Source organism: Acipenser ruthenus, chromosome 24 (genome assembly GCF_902713425.1).
Source record: "Acipenser ruthenus chromosome 24, fAciRut3.2 maternal haplotype, whole genome shotgun sequence".
In the NCBI taxonomy this organism is placed as follows: Eukaryota; Metazoa; Chordata; class Actinopteri; order Acipenseriformes; family Acipenseridae; genus Acipenser; species Acipenser ruthenus.
The window spans coordinates 20,782,984-20,805,993 of NC_081212.1; the positions used below are offsets into that span (position 1 = coordinate 20,782,984).

A 23,010-nucleotide genomic window follows, 5' to 3' on the forward strand; every position below is an offset into this window, starting at 1 on the left:
CCCTGGCCGTGAATTAATTCTGATTTCTAATTTCTCCCTCAGGAGCCGCTCTAATTAATGGAACACTGGTTCGTTTTCACTTGCAGACGCACATTACTCACTGCGGATATACGTTGAAATGCGATGACAAATTGTGCCCTTTAGAAATAATATTAATACAGTATTCAAACTATTATATTTATTTACACCACCGTGTCAATGTGACTTTGTTGTGTATTTCGAAATTATTATTATTATTATTATTATTATTATTATTATTATTATTATTATTATTATTATTATTATTATTATTATAACCGATTGGATAAAATAACTTATTTCGGTCAGTTTATTTTGGCTACTTATTCCTACTTGATAATCAGAGTGTGTCTCAGTTATATCTGCCGTGTAAAAAGATGTAGGCCTATTCTAAAACCCAGATGTATTTAATATGGAAGATATCTGTGTAGGACATTGTGAACAGGTTGGCTATGTCTTTTTTTTCTGAAGACCAGGGAATTGTGCTTTAATATATATATATATATATATATATATATATATATATATATATATATATATATATATATATATATATATATATATATATATATATATTCAGAAACGCATAAATCAAAAAAGTTTTATAAAGCCAGCCTGTATAGTTAAGGGTTTTGATCTGTACATTACTGTTACGCATAATAGCCAATAACGTGGTAAATAACGGTAGCAATTTTCTTCATTAAAAATGTGTGTGCAAAGGACTTTCTTGTAAAGTAACTTAAAAATGCGACAACCTCATAATATAATGGCGTTTAAATTGTCTGAAGAGACTACCAAATGGTTCTCCTAAAAGTTTTAAACCGGGAGAAACAAACTTCTCTATTCATAGTAAACACTCCGCGATTAATGCTATGTACATGATGTCAATACAACTTGCACTGTTGTGCAAACAGACTAAAAAGAAGGGGATCGAATGAATTTGAATTCCAAAGGAGTTCCAGAACTCGTTTCCTAGTCCCCCAGTCAGCAATGTGTTTGTGGAAATTCAGTCTTTTTGTCTCTTAGAAAAAAGGCCTAAATCTACATCGGTGGCCCAGTCTAAGTTTGCTATTCTTTGCGTTTTCTTTTCAAGTGAATGAGTGAATGAAGTGGCTGAGACCCTTTATTTGATCTACTCAATTGCATAAAGTGACAGAATTCGAATATATTTGTTTAATATTCCTCGATGAGCTTTTCTTTTTTGCCGTACATGGGAGACGGGTCTACTGGTTTTGGGGGCGCGCATTTGGCACCTGGAGTATATTTCATAACTCGGCCCATGTCTGAAGTGATCTTGAGAGGAGTTTAAATGCCGATACTGGGAAAATAAAGACACAGATGTGAAGTAATTGTGAATTCCAATAGTGCGAGCTGAGGCTATTGTAACACACTCAGCAGGCGGTCCAAAAGCCCCTCTTTTTCATGCTGTAATTGAAACATATTAATTAGATAATTTGTTGTTAGTTTAAAAGAAACAAGTAAAACCTTTCACGTCTTTCCAGATATTTCTTTGTCTTTTTCAAAATGGTAAAACACGGGCAAAACAAGCTGTTTGGATATGATGAGATATTCACACACACCAAGGCCTTTCGTGACAAATATAAATGTGCTTGTCTTTTTTTTAAAATTATTATTTGGTTTTGTTTTGTTACTCTCAGTAAAGCATGAATATAAAAGAGAATGTATGTTTTATTTCGGAGCAACATAGGCCTATTTGGAATTAGGCTTGATCGGTTTTAGAAAATATCAAAATGTAACAAAAAATGACACATACCTCATTAAAGAATGAAGCGTACATGTTATGCAACAAAATGTAAACGTTTTATTGTTTGTTTGTTTGTTTGTTTTGGCTTTGGTTTTTAGTATGGAGCAATATGCTATCAGACGCACAAAAACACGAACACCACAGCGCGAAATACAGACATGCTAAAATAAATATGTTGCATAGATGTATGCTCAATTCTTAAACACTTGGTTTACAATTACTAGACATTTTTTATAATAATAACACAAATATTTTGAATTCGCTTAACTATTTAGCAGCGAGAAAGTGTTTCTTGCGCGCATTCTGTTCAATTGAAGAGAGCTTGATGAATGGGCTCAGTTGTCTCCTGTGACTATAACTATAGTAACTTCATGCATTTTAATTACCCGCTTGATTCATTATTTTCACCCCTTTATTTAACTGTTTGTGTGGGATCCGGTGCCTTATACTGCGTGAAAGATATCAGGATTGTTTTTGTTTTGTTTGTTTGTTTGTTTTTGTATTTCCGACATAAATACCAAAAAAAACATGATAACGACACTTCCTGGCTATAACGTCACAAAAAATTATTTTTACAATACAAAAGGTGACAGGTGAAAAGGATTCTGGTTAAACAAGTTATGCCATTAGTTATTAGATATTATTTGGTGGCACATAATGTGTCTTTTAAAATTTTAAAAATTATATTTAAAATACAAATAGATGTTTTTTTGTTTGTTTGTTTTGTTTTTAACTTTACATTTGAGCAATGCATAACAATATTAGCCTAAACACAAATGGCCCATCAGTTATTCAGAAAGTAACAATTATGTTAGAAAAATATATATATATATATATATATTAATTTATTGTACGTGTTAGTAGGCTGTGGTATCCTAATATTATAAGTAGGTTGATGCGTTGCTTAATTATGGGTTTACCTAAATATGAATATGCTTTAGATATAAAACAAGTTGTTTTGCAACACGTAGTAAAACATAACTTTTCTAAACAGTGATTTTCAGAATGTATTTCTGATGTATTATTCTTTCGCATTTTAGTTCTTAGTTTTTCTGTTGAAATGTAGTACATGGCCTAAAAGAAGACACAGAACAGAGGTTTTAGGTGAACATATGTTTTAATGAGAAAATATTTCGATGCCCAAGTTTATAATTTAATGCAGACACTTCGCACACTTTTTAAAAGCACGCATGCTTGCAGCAACAACACAACGTTTGGAAATAACATGCTTTATCTGTACAGAAAAGTAACATTTACATAATTTCTTACAAGTGGCCACCACATATTTTAACTTAAATGCTTCACAGAACAACATTTGTTTTCTGCAACCTACAGAAATTCTAAAACAAGGAAATTAAAAAAGGCGTTTTTGCACGCTAATATCACTCCTATTTGCAATAATTTACAAGTTTGTTTTTTCTTAGTGCACGGAGCACCATTGGTTACAAACCAGCCCACGTTTCAAGTTCGTATATTTTAATGAAATGCTATATGATTGTTCATGTTTAAATAACTATGTATATTAATGTGAGCTATTTGCCTTACCAGGTATTTGGCATACCAACTGCAACAAATATTCTGAAAAGATCTGTTTATAACTTTTGCACGCAGAGCAAGAAAACTGACTTCACATTCAAGTTTATTGAACCCTTAGATGTGGGCATTAGCCTAATACCCGGATCAGGATTTCACAGCATATTCATAACTTCGATTTTATTTACATTAAATGTATCATCTTTACTTTTTCGATCCACTCTAATCTATTGTCACTTTCATTAATGTCAAATTACGCATTACAAGAGGACGCATTTTGTGGGTATTCACCGGCTAAGTGAATAAACAAATGACCATTTACATTTAAACTATTTCTATTGAGGCTGTTCCAAAACATAATGAGAAACGGAAATGCCTTCCTTAAGAAGTTCAAGGTGATTAGCAATTTAAATGTGTTTCTGTGGCTGAATGTAAAGCATTTCTTTCCCCACTATTGGTTCTCATAATGTAACAGTATACACTTTACAGGCACACTAACTTAAGACACAAAAAATGACTAGAGACATTGTCTTATTTTCTATATTGACAGTGAAATAACCTGGGGTTGTTAAATTAATATCATATTTAAAACTGGTCATAACTCTGTGGTTAGCTAATGAAATTAAACATTGAAATATTTAAAATAATGCAAAGGAAACCGCAGTCGAACACAGAAACAAAACATGTATAAACAAATGCAACTCTCAATTCCCTTGCCCGAGGGATTTTATATAACTTTTTTTGTTTTGTTTTCAAAGAGAAAAACTTTGGAATTGGTAAAAACCTGTGGTTTTAAAGTCCTGATGATCCGCCCGTGTCAGTGTACTGCCACAGACTGCAATGCTGAAGTGGGGTTTGTTAGAGTCTCGCTTGGGGTAGCTGGACTGCTTTGGCTGGTTGCTGTTTGTGGGGATGTGGGGCTGAGAGACGGAGGACAGTTCGAAAAGATCGCGGGGATAGGTAGAGGCAGCGCCGACAGACCTGGGACTGCAGCCGGGGTAGGTTTGATCGGTACCGGGATGGCCGGTAAAGTCTGTCCTCCGTGGCAAAGAGGCTTGATGGGCATCCCGTAGGCACTGTAATCATTGGTGGCCATTGAAATGGGTGCTGCTGTGTCTATCACGCTGGTGCTGTACATGTGGGGCCAGGCACTGGTCAATTGGTTGGGCAGCGGGTAACCAGCTGACATGGATTGCATGGCAGAAAAGGTCAGTCCTGCTGGCATCTTGTACTCTCTGGCGATGATGTTCTCGATGGCAAACGGGTGTTTGAATGTGGACGGCTGCGACAGCCCGACGTTGTAAGAGGACATCTGGGGCAGGTGGGTACCAGTCGCTGCCAATGCACTCAGTCTCAGTTTAGCCTGCTGCTGTAGGTAATGGGCAGCATCGGATTGCTTGGATGGTGCCAGGTGATCTGATAGCATTATCTTAAAGCGTTTACGGCGCCTTAAGAAACTTCCATTCTCGAACATGTCGCCACAGCTGGGATGAAGTGCCCAAAAACTACCCTTACCCGGCTGGTCCGGCCTCCTGGGTATCTTTATAAAGCAGTCGTTGAAGGACAGGTTGTGTCTTAAAGAATTCTGCCACCTCTGAGTGTTTTCCCTGTAATACGGGAATCTGTCCATGATAAACTTGTAGATTTCGCTGAGAGGGAGCATTTTCTCTTGCGAACTCTGTATGGCCATGGCAGTCAGAGATATGTACGAATAAGGTGGCTTCTGGTCACTGTACGTGTTTCTCCCCGGGCGAGGCATCTTCTCCGTGTGAGTACTTTTTTTAACTCTGCCGAAGACGTCTAGTTTCAGAGCAGCAGCAGTATCCGAGTCTGGTCTGACGATTGAATCTTCTCAGCCTTGCGAAGTTTCAGATTCAGCATGGAATTAGAGGTGCTTGCGTATTATGCAACTTCCGGAATTAGTTCGAATTACCAAATAATAACCTGACTTTTTTTTTTTTAAGTAAATAAATAATTTCTCCCGGTGTAAAACTTGTTAAAAGGTCGGCGAAAAATATCCTGTTCTGTGTTTACAGAAAGGCAGTCCAGAGCGTGGATGCTGTAGGTCTTGTAAGCAGTCCTAAGAAAACAGTCTCATTTTCTGAGCTCTGATCTTTACTTAAGCAAGCGGCAGTAACCTTCTTTTTTCCCACAAGCCAACTAAATAGGGCAGATCTCTTCTCCTTTTCTTGACAATATGATATAAGTTGCTGCCTCCATGTCCTTCCTCTAACCATCTGATAGTTTTATGTGGTGACATGAGCAGAAAAGACCCCTGCAGAGGAGCTTCATTAATGTGCCACTTCTTTGCTATCACATGACAATCGCCTTGGGGGGGAGGGGGCTGAGAGAAAGGCATAATCTGGTTTCATTTACACCTATTTACATGGACACCTTGGGCCAATAGAAATCATTTCCATTTGAAGACGGAGCGAAGGGGTGAAAAGGCCCAGCAACCGGAATTGAAGTGCGATGGCACCCAGTAACAGTGTGTGAAGGTATGCGCTAACCTTTCTGTGGACTTTGCAGGGTGCTTAGTCTACAATTCACACTTACAAATGGAGCTAGTGAGCAATGGAATGTTTGACATGGAAATTGGTTGGCTTTCTATTTGTTCTGTATTGTCATCGGAGCTTTTGTTATTTGCTGTTAGTCACCAATTTTGTTTAAATTGTTTATTACGATCAAGTTTCATTTTAACCATTAGGCGTACATCAAGTTATAATAAAGCATTTTTTTATTGTAAGACTTTATAAATAATTACATTGTTTTGGTAGCTTTTAAAGTGCATGCAAATATGATTTTTAAATGTTGGTCGGTTTTTGGAGCAGGTGTTCTTATAAACACAATTAAGTAATCGCTACCTCGCCGCTCAGTCTCATCGTTCTGAAATAAAAGTGCTATTAAAATATTATGCATTCTAAGTTAGTAACACCGCTTGCAGGCTATACAGAATTGTAACGGTGTAGCCTATTAGCACAAATAATAGTAAATGCAATTTCTGTTTGTAACGACATGTAGTGACGGTAGCAAACACTTATTGAACTCTCAATCTTTCATTGACAGTTATTAAAAATATATATGTATTATGTTAATCTGGGTTTAATCGTCGACACAAATAGTATCTTTACCTCCAGTAACACGCCAAATCGTTACTTAAACACGCTACATGGAAGATTAAACTGTTTCATTAATATTAAAATGAGTACAGAGACTTCGGACACTTTAAATGCATGCGCACGTTTTTCAATATTAACTCGAGTACTTGAAAAAAATAACCTGTTATTGCATGTATACCTTTCAACTACATAAACCCTCGTGTTCTTTATTCTCGCATACTGCAGATGTTCGTTCATACGCTGGTTTTATTGAGAAGAATAAAACTATTTAAAAAATGATATAATGCACATGCATAATTTATGTATCAAACATGAATGAAATCAAGAAAACAAAGCAAAGGATATGACACAGGTCGCAGTCTATAAAGTGCATGCAGTCCAATACACGAATCACGTGAAACAAAAGCACGGGTCATTATTAGGCAACTAGATAAATACAAAAGCTTTAGAGATATAAGTTTGTTAGTAAATACAGATGAGGAGTGTAATACCCTCCAAAACATAGACAGGTTATTGGTGAATAAAACTATGCTTGCTTAAAATACGAAATACATGTTCAACATGTATACACAGATAAAGCTAAACAGTATATGCCACATGGAGTATAAAGTGTGAAAACGCAGATAATTAGCAGCGTACATATGCAAACGAAGACTCAACTTAAAAGAAAACTTCATAAGGCAAACCGAAGTCCATTGTGTATATGTAAAACAAATTGGAGAGTACTTGAGAAAAATGCAAATAGTGTTTTAGGGTGGTGTTGTGAAAACTGTATAAAAAACCCATAAGTTCATTATATGAATGTGACAACCAAATGGAAAACTATTTGGAGCAATCGGCATTCAATCCTTTTTTTTTTTAAGCCCACCAAGGAGCACCTTTCTGCTTGGCGGGTTTGCAATAGCCCCCTTCCCACAAGCAGGACCACACACAGTTCCAGATCTGCTAATAACGTATGCTAATTTCCCTCCATAAATCCACAATTCACTGCACTGGCATTCAGGCTGACTCCGCAAAGACAGAGGAGGCAGACAAGTGACAAACACAATATTGATTTTGATTCCTCGGGGTTTGACCCAGGTGTACTGTTTAACGCAGGACGCTCTTTTTAGTGTGGTGGAGGGGGCGAATGGGGTGGGCACACACTCGAGAGAAAAAAAAAGTGGCCCACAAAGCTGTTAATATTTACAAAACAGTGAAAAAGTACCAACCGGCTTCTTATGGTTTCCTAGGTTGCCAAACAATGCCAGCTTCAAAAACAGACTTTCCCGTCTAGAAAGTCAACTCCACGCTGGGTTTTGAGCTTGCAGCTTTTATCTCACAGATTTCATTTCATGAAGTACTTTTTTTCTTTTTCTTTTTTTTTTTTTACTTTTCTTTCTTCTGTTTGTGTATTGGCAGAAAGGGGCAATGGATTTCAATTTTCCAGCCTTTTCACATGAAGTTTACCAAAGTGATCCGGCTGCCTATGGGAACCAACGTTTATGCGGAGACTCTTTTGTGAAGGTGCAAGTCTTCTTTACCAAATCTGCCACTTTGGTGGTGTGAAACTACTTATCTTTTTTTAAGCCTTTGTCCACTTTGTACACAACAGTTAAAACAAACTACACTGCCAATCAAGAGCGAATTTAAATACTGTATATTTATACGCTTGTATTGATATTGCACACAAAGAGCTATTATACAAAGTGGATATAGGCTAATATAATGAAGTATGTTTTGGTCTTTTATATTATTTGTGTATCTTTAAAAATAATAATTTAATTTAAAAAACTTGGTACTATCTCTCACATTTGATTTTGTATATATGGATGTGTGTAGATAGATAGATAGATAGATAGATAGATAGATAGATAGATAGATAGATAGATAGATAGATAGATAGATATTTAAACACACATTTTAGATGTTTTAAATGTAAGTGTATTTGGTAGTATATTCTTTAACAAAATCATTGTAAAACAAAGATTGTAAATCAGATTAACTGGATTATCTGTAATTTGCATATAATAAACAAAACATTTAATACTGAAGCATGTATTTGTTCTTGTTAATTAGTGTATTGGGTACTTGTGAAATTACAATTTACTAAACAAAAGTTAATTCAACAGGTGATTAGTTACTATTTATACCATTTCAATGAATAATTAGGTAGTAGTAGTCGTAGTAGTACCTCTATATCTTTTTAGTCATCATTATTAACGTTGAAGAGTTTTGAATAATTCTTTGCAGCGTTGTGTTAGTATCTGGAGACACGCTTAATGCCATGTGATATTCTGAGAACCCCAAAGAGCCCACAGCTGGTGGTAGTAGCAGTATACGATGTCAGTATACGAGACAAGGGATTTATTTACTTTCTTATTATTGTAGCATGTGTGTTTTACTTTGGCTGTGTCACGCTTTTTAAAGTATTTGGTTTTTGATGCGACGGCCGTGTTTGAAAGGTGATGTGGAGGTCGGGCTTGGGGTGTATAACACAAAGCAGTTTACTGGTTAGGGTAGTGTTTACCTGGCTCCCCAGCGCTTCCCAGTGTCCACGACTGGATCCCTGCATTGCAAAATGGGATTGCTTCATGCTTATTTGAACCATGGTCATCGCTGTTGATCATAGAAACTTCGTTGTGGTGAATTAGTTTCCTCCACAGCGGGACTGGGTTGAGACCACCCAGCACATTCCACTTGTAAAGATGAAACAATGAGGGTTCGGTACAAACCCAATCCCAACAGTCGGAACAATCCACTTTCCTCTTTTGAACGTTTGTCAGTTTCGCGCTGTTAACTATTAATTGCGAAACGCTAATGGCCACACCGTATTTGTTTGTTAACCGTTTTGTTTTGCTGCGGTTATTTTGTTGTGCTGCAATAGCTCATGGCCGGGGGCTATTGTTTTGCTGGAAACGCACACTGAAAATACCACCATGATACTGAATAGATTAACTCGCTTTTCTCCCAAGTCCTAAACTCCGTGTTCAGGCAGCAGTAGATCAACTGTATAATGTGTGCACTGTTTGGTCATTTGTACAAGCAGAACAAAGGTTGGGCTAAGCCAAATTGCATTGCACTTGTGAACCGAGCCTCAATCTGAAGTATCTTTTACAGCGGGGGGACTGAGAACAATTTTGTGTGTGTCTTAAAAAAGGGAAAAACAAAGACACTTTCTGAAGCATCTCAAAGTAAAGTAGCGAGGCGTAACATTCCCAGGGTGATGGGGGACAAAAGCTGGGGTCAGGGGGAAGAAAAGGGGAATCAAACTGCCACTTTCACACGTCTGCCCTCAACTGCTGCACCTCTCCACAATAGGAAACAAATGTTGTTAAAAAAAGAGGATTGCTTCCATTCTTTCAAAAGCAGCAAATGATAGCTAAACAACATTGTCAAAACTGAGTCGAGTTGGGATATATTGCCACCCAGACCAGTGAATATAGTAGCAAGAAAAGGGAAAAATGTTTAGTGGGTGACTGGGGAGGTGGGGTCAAGTAGACTTTGAAAGAATTTAATCTTTTTTTTTTTCTTTTTTGCCTGGAATTCTTGCACGCTGTACCGTGCCGTTAATTGGAAACGATGCTGTATTGTTTGACGTGGTATCTGGAATGAATGCCAGCGTGTGTAAACGGCAGCATTTATATTAGCTTAGACTAATATGTATACAATAAAACAATATATTTTTAAAGCTGTGGATGCATGTAGACATGTATTTAGGTATGTATAAATGTATGTATGTAGGTGTATGTGAAACGTCATAATGTCATACACATTTTGAGACCCTATGCATATTTTCTGATAAAGAAAAGAACGACATAGAACGTTATACAATATAATGCTTTAAAACTGCTTCAAAATATATCTTTAGATGGGGCCCATTAAAAATATTGTTGTATATTACTATGTGAAAAAATGCCAGCTTAAAAATATGGATGTATGTTGAGCTATTTCAAGGTTCCCTACAAAAACATTTAACAATATTTAAAATGTAATTCAAATTCCATTGTAGTTTAGAACTGAAGCGACAGGTTGTACACTTCAAATGTATGTCTATTGCATTGCAATGAACAGTAAACAATTACTCTATCTATCTATCTATCTATCTATCTATCTATCTATCTATCTATCTTTGAAATGCAGTCCAACATGTATTTATGTATTTACTTGTGTAGTAATCTATAGATTTTGTTGATCGTCCTTTGTATATTTCGCCTACTATTGAAATATGTCCTATTCAGAAATAAGACTAGGCACCATGTGATGTCAAAACATTAAAAAAGAGAAATGAAGTATACAACTGTGTGTGTTTCTGTTTGTCTGTCTGTATCTGTATGCCTACCAAATAATCTGTCTTGCTACATCGTGTGCATGAAAAATATTTTGCTCATTATCAGCCCCTTCTTTCTTATAGTGCAGCACAAATTCTCTTTGATTTTGAAGGGGTTTTACTTACACCGTCAGGAAACCACACACTGCTGTCACACCAAGCTGGCAAATATAAGGCGGCTGAAGTGTAACAAACCTCCAATGATCTGAGAGATGGATTGCTGATTACTAGCCAGCCATATTTTGGCAAAACATTGGGAGGGGAGGTGGGGGAGAGAAGTATAGGCTGTTTATTATTATTATTTTTTTTATTTAAATGTAGTCTATGTATTGTATTTTTATTTTAAATAAATAAATAAACTAGGTGAAACCGATCAAATATATAATAACAGGCATGGCACGAATATTAAGGGGTCTTTTCAGAAGGTGCTCTTAAAAACGTTTTTGTGAGAAGTATTCAGGCTCAATATACTTAAAAAAGTATTTTTCTAAATATATTTTAAGAGGTGTTTTCAGAATAACCTTCTATGTTTAGGCACAATTTACAAAGAAGCTATAATAACCTATAGCACCCCCACGTGTTAATAAACAACAACAAAAAAGGCTATCTAACCAAGGTCTGGTGAAAGTATCCAAAATGCTTGATAACAAAACTAAATCTTATTTAACTGACTTTAAGTGTTAGTAAACAAAAACACCACTGTATAAAACAAGAAATGTGTTTAAATATGTTGTAGATGTAAGATTCATAGACGTTTGGATTACAGTGTATGTTTTTGAAAGTGAAAGCGTACAGAAATGCTCCTGGGGACCGCAAAAGACGCATCCTTTCAATCGCGTTGTTTCCCGCGTGCCCTTGTGTTTCTAAACCTGTTGATACCACCTTGATACTGAGATCAGACAGGCCCTGCTGTGCACTCCGTAAATTGCTTGTGTATTTCATCACATTATTACCCAGCTGTATCTAGAGGCAATGTAGATTTTCTAAAGAACTAATGAATAAACAACTTTCAACTGCTGGCGGTGTAATTTACATTGTTAATGCAACATTTGTATAAATATGCAATTAAAACCTTTACATAAACTCTTCTAAGCTTTTAAGCTGCATAAGACACCAATTTTGTTGTTGGATGCAGTTCTCCCAGTTAGCACAGCCTATACGTGCTTTCACGTTTATTAATAGAATATATTATCAGTAGTTGTTGTTGTTGAGTCTTTTGTCTACATGTATTAGTCTGTATTGGTTTGTTATATAAATAAAATGACATTGAAAATAAAGCTATATTTTAAGCAAAGGCACATTTCCTAACATTGAGCCATCAGCTGCGTAGGTATACAACAATGGTTCTTTATAGAACCTAAACACGTGTGTACATGTCGAAGCAGATATGGTATCGGTATGAATAATAAAATGGCTTAGTTAAAAGGTGTGTCGTTTATTGATTGATATTGAAACACAGCAGGACGAGAAATACAAGACCGAACATAAATAATATTGCTTTTAATAGGCATCCTTTGTATATTACACCTATATAGCAGTGATGCATTATACATATTTTCTTTTTTTTTAAAAAAATATATAGATATTTTTATTTTATTTATTTATTTACTTTACTTTTCTAAAAAAAAAAAAAAAAAAAAAAAAAAAAAAAAAAAATCCTGTCACCAGCATCTTGTTTTAGCTGAGGCTAGGAACGCTTTCACTTCAGTGCAGTCGTGGAACTTTCCCAACAGCAACCAAACCAGGTGCCACTTTCATATTCTTACTACTTGACGGCACATGACTCATTTCCACCGTGCTGTATCTGGAATGCATTATTTTAATTAAGTCTATGGCGATTTACCTTCCTCTGAGATCCATTCCACAGTGCAATTAGGAACGTATTGGTGCTAGCGCATATGAATATTCAGGAGGGTGTCAATTAATTAGCAGACAGAAGGATCTCATTATGGTGCTCAAAACCCTTTTAGTGCTCCAGAATTAAGGGGGGTGGAGGGTTTCGCCAGTGTACTTGGTTTAGCGAATATTTTACAGTGTACTCATTTAACTTCATTATCATAGCCCTCACGGTGCCCCCAGATTTTCGTTAATTAAAAATGCTCATCAATTTGTCTGTAAAGAGGATAAGTTAAGATGTTACCAAATTTTATCATCGCCATTACCGAACACTTATGCCTTTATTTTGACTAAGTGATTCCCTTTACAAGCCTTCCGTTTTATTTTAATTTGAGTTTTCAATTAAATTGCGAGTTGTAGGATAACTTTTGTGATATATTATTTCGTAAAATAATAAAAGGTTTTGCGTAATAAAATAGACCACTATAAACTAAATACTTTTATTTGGTGTCAGCAACTACTGAACTATTGAAGGATATCCTTGGCCATTATTATGGAAACAGTTTAACAAATATATACCGGTAAGGTTTTTATTATTATTATTATTATTATTATTATTATTATTATTATTATTATTTTATGGACTTACTTTGCTTATGCAGTAGGTTCTGTACAAGTACAATGGTTAAACAGAAGGTTGCGTGTAGAATCAATTAAATAGTTAAATGTGCACTACAATTAGTAACTTTTTGGTTCAGTATAACTTATTGATTTTATATAGTGTAGGCTCAACAATTTATATCTTATATGTTGAATACTACCATGGGAATGGTTAAAGACACTGTTTGGGAATGTTAAATAATTAATTTGCCATTCTATAATTATAATAACAAAACCATTTTGAATATCTGAATGCACTTGTTGCAATAATTTGAGGAGAAGTACATGGATTTCATGTTTCATTTTACAAGTACCAGGATAGACCATTGTGTATAAGGATACATACGGTGGCAGGGGCTGTGATTGTGAATAGTTTATGAATGAGATATATAAGTTAAGGTTCGTAGTAATTAGAAGTAAGAAGGCGCAAAGTTACTAATTTGGAATAGACTTTGTTCTTTTTTTTTTGTAATTTCCCTCCTGTGAAATTTGTTAAAAAGTTTGGTTTTAAGAAGCAATACAAATTCCCCCAAAAAGGTTAGAAAGATAAATATTAAATCTGCTCTCACAAAGGGAGCTGCTCAATAGATCTTAAATTAATATGCATGTAAAATTAATTAGCTGCTTTTTCATGACATCAAAATAAGTACCTGGGAAAAGAACACCTTCTGGGCATTTTGAACATATGCTGAAGTTCTACTTAATTGACTAATTAAATAAATTAGATATTCATTTTACAACACATCAAGTATAAAATATATCTCAATTAATTGTGCATAAATTAGTAGGCTGGAGAAAACAAGGGGAAGGCTATTCCGAAAGGGTGACCAGGACTGTTTTTGTACCGCTGTCTTGACCATTAGTTCATTACCTGTAAAAGTTTGCAGGGGTAGCCAAACAGAGCTTGTGGAAGAGGCGTTTGGTGCCAAGACTTTGCTAAAGACCTCAGGCATTCATTAATGCAAAAAGACTTCATTATAATCAATTACTGAGTGCACAATTGATTAGCTTTTGTCACAAAAAACCCTCATGTTTTTTTTTTCTAGTTTTATAAATAGTAGTGAAGATAAACCACCCTTTTCCACTTATAAATCAAAATCTTTCTTTCTTTCTTTCTTTCTTTCTTTCTTTTTTCAGCAGACTAAGGAAAAATAATAAGCGATGCATACAATGGTATGTCTTTGTCGCATTTTATTTTCTAAATATTATAATTAAATACTGAAATTATATATATATGTGTGTGTGTGTGTGTGTGTGTGTGTGTGTGTGTGTGTGTGTGTGTGTGTGTTTTATGTGATAGGGTTTTAATAACAATCCTTCAGAAGATGTCATACATTGAAAAAATAAAACAATAAACAATATTTTATTGTATTGCAATTTTGTCAAAGACAAAATACATTCTCATTTTATCACGGTATTATTTAGGCCTATTCCTTGGCAAGACCACCAAATACCGATAGGTTTAGAAAGTCTTTGGCGCATTTTGCATTTATTACTATAGCTTGGTTCTCTAATGAGTTAAGCATTAGCCTACAGTAGATGCTAGAGCAGCATTCAAGGGCATCTTCTCTTCAGGCGCACTGGTAACTTTGATTAGCCTGCTTTCTGTGTTTGCCAGCTGCTGAAGGTACTTGAGGGAGATGTTGACAAGCAGATAATTGTCAGCACAACTAAAGCAGACACTTTGTTTACAGTTTAGCATGATTAATTGAGAGTAAATAAAAGCCAGCAATGCTCTTGATGAAATTCTACCATCCTCTCAAGTTCAAACAGAAGCAAGAATAGAGAAGGGAAGTAAATCAAAGGTCTGGTTAGTTCCTTCCGCAAAAAGGAGTAATTTATTCAGGGAAGCACTGTGAAGAAAGCAGGCCTACTGTCTCTATTCTGAGGTTTCCATTGTCACTTTGTAAAATTAATTGATTTCCGGTAGCAAGGACTAATTTATTTATTTATTTATGTGAACTCGTGTGTGTTTGTTTATCCCCATATAAACCTTGCATTTATATCAATTTTACCACACATTTATTTGATTATATTATTTCATCTATAATACATCTTGCCCTGTTATTTATAAAATACTATATATCATATGTATACATCAGTTTAAACATATTTTTCTACCTATGAATGATACAGTATTAATACAGGATTTCTATTTAAGACAATACCTTGGTAATGGAAACAGATTACCAGCAGATTAATATATACATATATTAAATACAAGTTCCATTAAAATGAAAGGTATACAATATCTTGAAGTGATTTTAGCCATGGGCTTAGTCATTACTGTAGTTTGCACCATTAACAAAATACATTCAAACAATTCTAAATTGGATTTCTTGTTAGTTTTGTACATAAATGTGAACCTATCTACAGTACTAAGTAATTTTATGATTAATAATTAAAACCCTTTAATACTTTTGCCATCTGTAACACACGATTTTGTTTAAATGGGCAGTGTGCCCCACAATTAGCTAGTTGATAGACTGCATATATGCAGAAACTGTATCAGAAGTAATGCCTCAATGGACCATTCTGGATAACATTCTACATGCTGCTGCAGATTTCAAGGAATTAGAGGCGGTAATCATTGGTAGGGTCAAAAATCCCTCCAAGAACAATTTAATCACCATGTAGAGACCTTGCAGTTCCGTTATGACTTCCTGCAGTGGCTCTGTATCCCATTTACACTGTTATGATAGGTGTTTCTGTTTGTCCAGCCTGCGTACTGTATATCAGTGTGTGTCTAAAAGTGACTTCTTATATTTCAATAAAGTATTATTTGGGAGTACTTTATGCTTTTATTACATTTTTCATCTCTTAAATTTATATTAGGGGTGTTAGTTTACAGCTAATTACCGCTGCTTGGAGGATTACAGTCTTGGAATCATATGAGCTGAAAGCTTCCTCCTCTGCTGTATGTCTCATCCACAGGGGCTGTTGCAAATTAACCATACAAATGTGTTAATTCTTGACAGTCTGAACATCTCCATCCCAGAAGCCTTCCCATGATCCCAGAATAAGTAAGCTGTCAAACATTATTGAACATGTTGACATACAAGCTCACAGAATGAACTGTTTCTACAGTAATAGTCTTTAGCCTCTAGAGGAAATACATTTCTTCATTTTTTTTAATGCCTGAAGTGTTCAGCTGCTTACAAGGTAATAAAGCAATCACTAAGAAAGTGATGGCTTTGGAGCCTCAGTTAGCAGCACCTAGAATCCGACATTTAGCTAGATCATAGTAATAATGTGGTCTGCGTGGGTTATCAACAGTACACAGTTAGAAGCAGAGTTACACTTTGACCCTGCTAAGTGTCGCTGTTATGCCACAACATGGTACAGACTACACAAAGGTGTCTCGAGGAATGTTAAAACATGCACGCAATTGGTGCAGAGAGGTAGGCAGAAGAACGTGATGATGAAGTTCATCCCAAACGTGCTCAATTGGACTGAGACCCAGGGATAGGGGTGGCCATGTAATGCTTGTAGTCTCATGCTCTTCGGTCCATTGGTGCACAATTCTGGCACGGTGCATTATCGTCTTGAAAGTACCATTTGCCATCACCAATGCTTGCGGAACATCCGGGGGTAAACCCCACACAGTTTAACAATTGCATCTCTGCAGACCTACTGAGCTTTAAATCAATGACAATAGAGAGCACAACAATGCCATGGATACACCTCTCAAAAGTAGCTTTTAGTAAGCCACTGTTGATTTCCTTAGAGTTCAGTTTCAAGATTTATTGACCATTGAGGTAAATCAATGCTTAACCCTGGGAGAAAATAAATCGTGATACTGGATACTGACAACAATACAACACAGCAGATACGAGTAAGAGAGGTGAGGGGAGATGGGGGTGATGAGTATGTGTTATTTAAGACACTCTAAAGTCAGTATGGCTTTTGATTTTAATACATGAAAAAAAAAAAATATATATATATATGAAAGCAAAAATACAAAACTGCTGTAGCTAATCTGGTTTAAAAACTGCTGTGCTGTTATATCTCATCAGGACCAGCTCTCACATCAATTGCCTTCACCAAGCGTATGGTGTGTGCAGGTGAAGTGCCTGTATACCCTTATACTTCAATCCTGAGATGCCTTCAAGGTAAACACACCTGTGTTCTGTAATCACATCTGGCCATCCTTCTATATCTTTAGATTCAGATTTGTTAGCAGATGGCTGCGAGATGATTTTTAGATGAATGGTGTCCCTCTTTTTAGATAGTTGTTTAACAGCATTGACAGGAAGAGCAAAACAAGGCACTCCATAACCCATCAATAAGATCAGGCCACTATTCTCTGAGCAGTTCGTTGAACCCATATGGAGACGAGCAGCTGGGGAGATGTGTTTGCTACCTGAGGCCAATGTTTGTGTTGCCAACCGCGACTCCAGCTCGCTGACCCTTGTATAATTCATTGCAGATAAGGAAATGTTACACATTCTCCTTCCCTTTTGTGATGGATGGTGTTACTTAAAACAGATCGTCTTGTAAAACGACAGTGACTTTCCTTATGCTTGACAGATGCGCGCGAGGAGAGTGGTCAATAAATACTGTCATGTTCTTGAGGAAGACACACAGCTTGCCTTTCCACGTGGGCAAAGTTTTCATGCCAACAGGAGATCGGTCTATCACTAAAATAATAGAAAATAAAAAGTCAGCATAAGATGACTGTAATTGATCTCTCCTGCTTCGTTTATTGACAGATTATTAAATCTTCCCTGTCGGCAATCAAGAAAAAGATGGAAATTTCATGACATTCGTTTTTTATGCCCATACAGTTTTTGGTCCTGTAGGTAGAAAATGAATATGCTTATATAAAATACATACTGCTGGGCAGTTGCTTTCAACAATGAGGTGCTTGTTAAAGAGTGCAATGGAAACACAATACATCAAAATGGTAAGGCAAAAATTGGTGGTCTCCTAATGAATTTTGTTTCTCAAGGACAAAGTACCATGTTATTTTTTGTGGTCACATCACTTACCTACCAAGATAATACCACTGAAGATCTTGCATGTATGTGATATTAATTATATTACTTTCAAAACAATGAAATACATTGCATGGGAGATAAATCAGCAATAATAATAATAATAATAATAATAATAATAATAATAATAATAATAATAATAATAATAATAATAATAATAATAATACAAATTTACAAGGTTCTGCATATGCTGTAACCAGAAACCATTTCCACATACAACATAAAACAGATTCTAGTAATGGCTGGCACAAGGAACAGTAGTCTGGACATCAAAATAACACACACGAGGGTCAGGGTTCAAAGGTTGCATGGCGTGGGGCAATTTAGCACTGTGTTGGCAAGAGAAGGTTAGTTTCCTGTGCTACCCTACCCTTCTGTGCATTCGCATAGAGAGCAGTGCTGAAGTCCCAGCTAGAGGCCTAAACTCACAGCTTTCCAGGTCTTTAACACAGAGGTTTGGGGATATAATGGCAGGTGATATAAGTGTTGTAATGGCAGGTGAGAGCGTGAGAATGTAGTGGGTGCTTATAGCTGCTTTGGATCCACCTCTACTAGAGGTAATACTACAAAATCTAACTGCATCTAAAACAGAGTTTTAAATTTACCATGGATACCAAACTTTAAAAAGGGGTTCTCTCCACAAGAAAATGTTTTCTTACTGTCCAGAACTGATATAGGGATAGTCCGTTGTATTCAATAAACTGGTGTTCAATGTATTTTATTCAAAAGGCATTTGTAATTTATGGTATTTATGCTTTTCGAAATATTATTATTAGTATTGTTATTGTGTATGTATGCTGTGCTGAGTTTGTATAAATAATAAAACAAATGGTTATTGAAAGAAATATGTTATTGATTAAAAAGAGAGGAATTTGGACAAACGCTTGACCCTGTCTGTCTAAATCAATATATACTGTGTCTCCACTAAGCTGTACCAGTGTATTATTTGGATTACAAAACAGCAAACTGAAGTCTGTCTTCCTTTATAACTGTTGATTTTCCCTTACCCATACAAATGCTGGAAAAGGAACTACAAATGAGGTTTCAGGTGGGTGGACAAGAATTATTGATTTTAAATAATCACAGAAGACATATAACCTCACCGGCTAAGCACTATATAATACACACTTGACTGGCTCCAGTTTGGACAGCTGTGTGGGGAGATCAAGTGCAAATGAAATTAGTTGTATAACAGTGGCCCTGAGGTCAGAACTATGTGCTTAACCTCTGGTCTGCTGCATGGTGTTGGCTTGTCCAGCTGCTTTATGATGTGTACCTTACATGATCGAGGGATTAAGATATCATTTTGTTTTATCTCCAGTGGGCAATTGGAAGAGGTAAGAGATATATGGAATGAGATATGGAATGAGATATATACGGTAATGATAGTTTTATTTAGGGGCACATAAGGAAAGTGGTCACTGTTGTTTTTGTGATTGGCTTCTTTATGGAAAAAGTTGACTAGAAGAAAAAGCAGTTTATGGAAAATGAAAAATGTCATAATTTTTTTTTTTTTTTAATGATTTTTCTACAAAACAACACTCAATAAAAAAAAAAAACTTTCAGGATGGATGGAGAACCACCTTCTTCTCTTTATTGGTTGATGATCCTGTTTGTACATATTATGTGTTTTTATAGATTTGGTCAGAGAAAACTTGACTCAACCATATTTCACCTACTGACAATTGTTACTTCTTTGAATGAACATGGAATTGGTTTAACTTATTTTTTATTCTGAGATCTCCTATTCAGCATATATAACAACCAATATTATTATTAGTAGTCAAAGTTGTGTTATATATGTATTTTAGATTACAACATTGAGTGGTCACCACCATTTTCTATGGAAACACAGGTAGATAACTACATGTAGTGAGGACTGAACTCCATACATGAACAACATGTATTTAAAAACGTTTTTTTACAGACCATACGATGTTGTCGTAAGTACATGTATTACATAATGCAACTACAGTGTAGCTACAGTGTATCCCATTTTATTGTCATAGAAATTAGGGTCTCGTTTTGGCCAACCACAATGTTTAATCACACAATCTTTAATTGCTTTCCATTTGTTTTCGCACAGTTGAGGGCGACATTGTCTTACATTGCAAATCAACTTTTATATTCTGTTTTTTTTTTTTTATTCAATTCATACGGCATAGTAAGATGCCCACCTCTTGCAATTCATGTTAAAATATTGAAATCATCTGTATTGAAAACAGCACTTAAAAACACAGCCTGCTTGTTCATTACTTCTGTGTCCTTGCAAGGTGAGGGTTTTGAATGCTCTAACGAGGTGTCTGAAGCAATGAACGCGATTTTAATGGGCGCTAATGTGGTCGGGAGGCCCTGCATTGTGGCTTAAAAAGAGCGATAGTGTTGTAACAGAGATCCTGGTAATGAGTGTGGAGGGTACTTAAGTTAACCCTTTGGGACCAGAAGACGGATCTTTCCAGCTTTCATCCCAATACATCTGGGAGAGCGCAGGTCCCGAGGGGTTAGGGAAGGTATGACAATGGAGGATATTTTAATATGCGTTAAAACAATCAGGAGCCAAGGGACAACCGCTTTAAATAAGAGATAGAGGTACAACAAATACAGCAAACGGATCAGTAATCTATAGGTTCAAATAGGTCTTTTAAATGTATAAAATCAATTCAAACAAAATACATTCAAAAGTATGCACCATTAGTGAAGGTGTATTTTGGTATCTATAGGCTGCCATAGGTTTATTGTCTATATATGTACATACATATATTCAAAAATACTATGCAAGACTTGCATTAAAATGTATGTTGAGGGGTAACAGATCTGCAATGGTAAAGCTGGGTGTTAGAATGTATTGCTCCTGAATGGAGGGTTGGGAGGTTGGGAGGTTGGGGGGGGGGGGGGGGGGGGGGGGGGGTCTGGGGGGCTCTGACTGTTTAGACAGTTAAAGTGTCATTCCTAAGAATAACTAAATGACAGTATAAACAACACATAGCTGTAAAACAGAGATTCCAGACTTCTCTTGCAGGTAATGGGGATATCTTCATAGAACTATTACAGCCACTGGGGTGCGTGAACTAAGCATCAGCTGCAGAGTCACTTACAACAACCTCTCAAGACGGAGCACAAGGAGGCTAAGTGACTTGTCCAAGGTCACACAGTGAGTGTGCTGGGATTTGAACCAGGGACCTCCTGGTTACAAGCCCTTTTATTTAACCACAAACCACACAGCCAACTACATGGGACTCTGTAACATTAACTGTGTTTTGTGTGCCACCTAAACATTGTGCCAGCACGTGCGTGAGCCTTGAAAATTGTGAAGGGTAAAAGCACTAAGGAGTATCTTAAAGTGATAATGGAGGCGTCATTGCAGTACGCAGTATCCAACAAACCACATTAACCAGCTGAGGGTCCAGAAGAGAAAAGTAAATAAAGTATTACCATGCCATAAACTGCAAAGGGCTGAAATGCATTTATTCGCTAATTCTTTATGAATATCCTTCTCTTTTAAGCACGGCATATGTACTGCAAGCCACCAGCATGGAGCCTGCATTTTTTAGTTTATGACTCAATGCTACATAGGTGCTGTACAGCCATCTTCCTGGTGCTGTATTGTATATAGCAGACCCTGATATTGATGTGATACGGCCATCTGAAAATGCTTTGTATCAGATAGTTTGTATCAGATGAAAATGATGCCACATGATTTTATTCTTATTCTATCCTTATTTAACTAATCCAATACAATCTAGTATAGGGTGCTGTGTAAGAGACAAGCTGATTTTCGGCCATTAAAGATCAGAACGGCCAGTCCGCTGTGGAGTGGATATCAGTTTGTATCATAAAGCACAGAATCCCATATTCTATATATAATCAGGTCTGTAACTGAACAACTTAAATGCAAACCACAACAGTTGTTTGTTTTAAATAGACATTTGGTAAGGGTATGAAGCCAAGGGTGTAATTTCTCACATTTTCCAATTGAATCAATGTAATTTTCCAAACAAAAAAGCTGTTTTATTGTAATAGCAATATATATATATATATATATATATATATATATATATATATATATATATATATATATATATAGACACACACACACACACACACACTATACCTATAAAAGAATGCTGCCTACTAGCAACTAACAGTGCATGCCACAAAACAATCTGGGTTTAGCCTTACGTAGTGCAGAGTGTTTTAATTCCTACACCAGGCTCTCTGGCTCCACATTTTTTTAAGCTGGCACGCTGTGCCGCTCTGCAGTGAATTTCACTCCAGAAGAGCCCTTATTCCAGCAGCTGTCTGAGATATTCAAATACTGTAATTGGGGATGATTTACATTGTTTTGAATTAACAAAAATGTCATTGTTAAGCACAAATACTCCTTCACAGTAAATCACGAAGCCTTTAATAAGGCAGTGCAAGCAGGTTACGGAGCGTGGTAGGATTTACAGTGCTCCTGGGGAGTTGACCACTGTGTTGTGCTTCCCGCTGTTAGGTAATGTGCATGACACATTTCTGAGCACTAATTCATTTATTTAATAATAAGACTATGCTAACCTGAGCTGGAAACGGGCCCTATAAGCAAGGCATAAAGGTCTTATTAATCCATGGCTAATCAGAGGCCAGCTGAGGCTTCCTCTCACTGTGGCATTTTGTCACATCAAATACGTCAAGCCTAGAATATGCCTTTTTACATAAAACAATGCTAATATTATACACTTATGAATATAGCATTTATTCTGCTTAATTATTCCATTGGATTCCTTGGAGCTG

The 23,010-nt window shown here is 36.1% G+C and overlaps 1 protein-coding gene across 1 annotated transcript; it reads right to left on the bottom strand.

Annotated features, from left to right (window-relative positions):
* Positions 1-2,888: 2,888 nt before the first annotated feature.
* Positions 2,889-5,632, bottom strand: LOC117427973 (forkhead box protein B1-like). Its single transcript, XM_034046416.3, has one exon. The coding sequence runs from the start codon at positions 5,073-5,075 to the stop codon at positions 4,134-4,136; it is 942 nt and encodes a 313-aa protein (XP_033902307.3). The 5' UTR covers positions 5,076-5,632; the 3' UTR covers positions 2,889-4,133.
* Positions 5,633-23,010: the final 17,378 nt, after the last annotated feature.

Excerpts from the sequence above, each read along its gene's own strand:
- LOC117427973 (XM_034046416.3), bottom strand. The coding sequence starts at position 5,075 with ATGCCTCGCCCGGGGAGAAACACGTACAGTGACCAGAAGCCACCTTAT.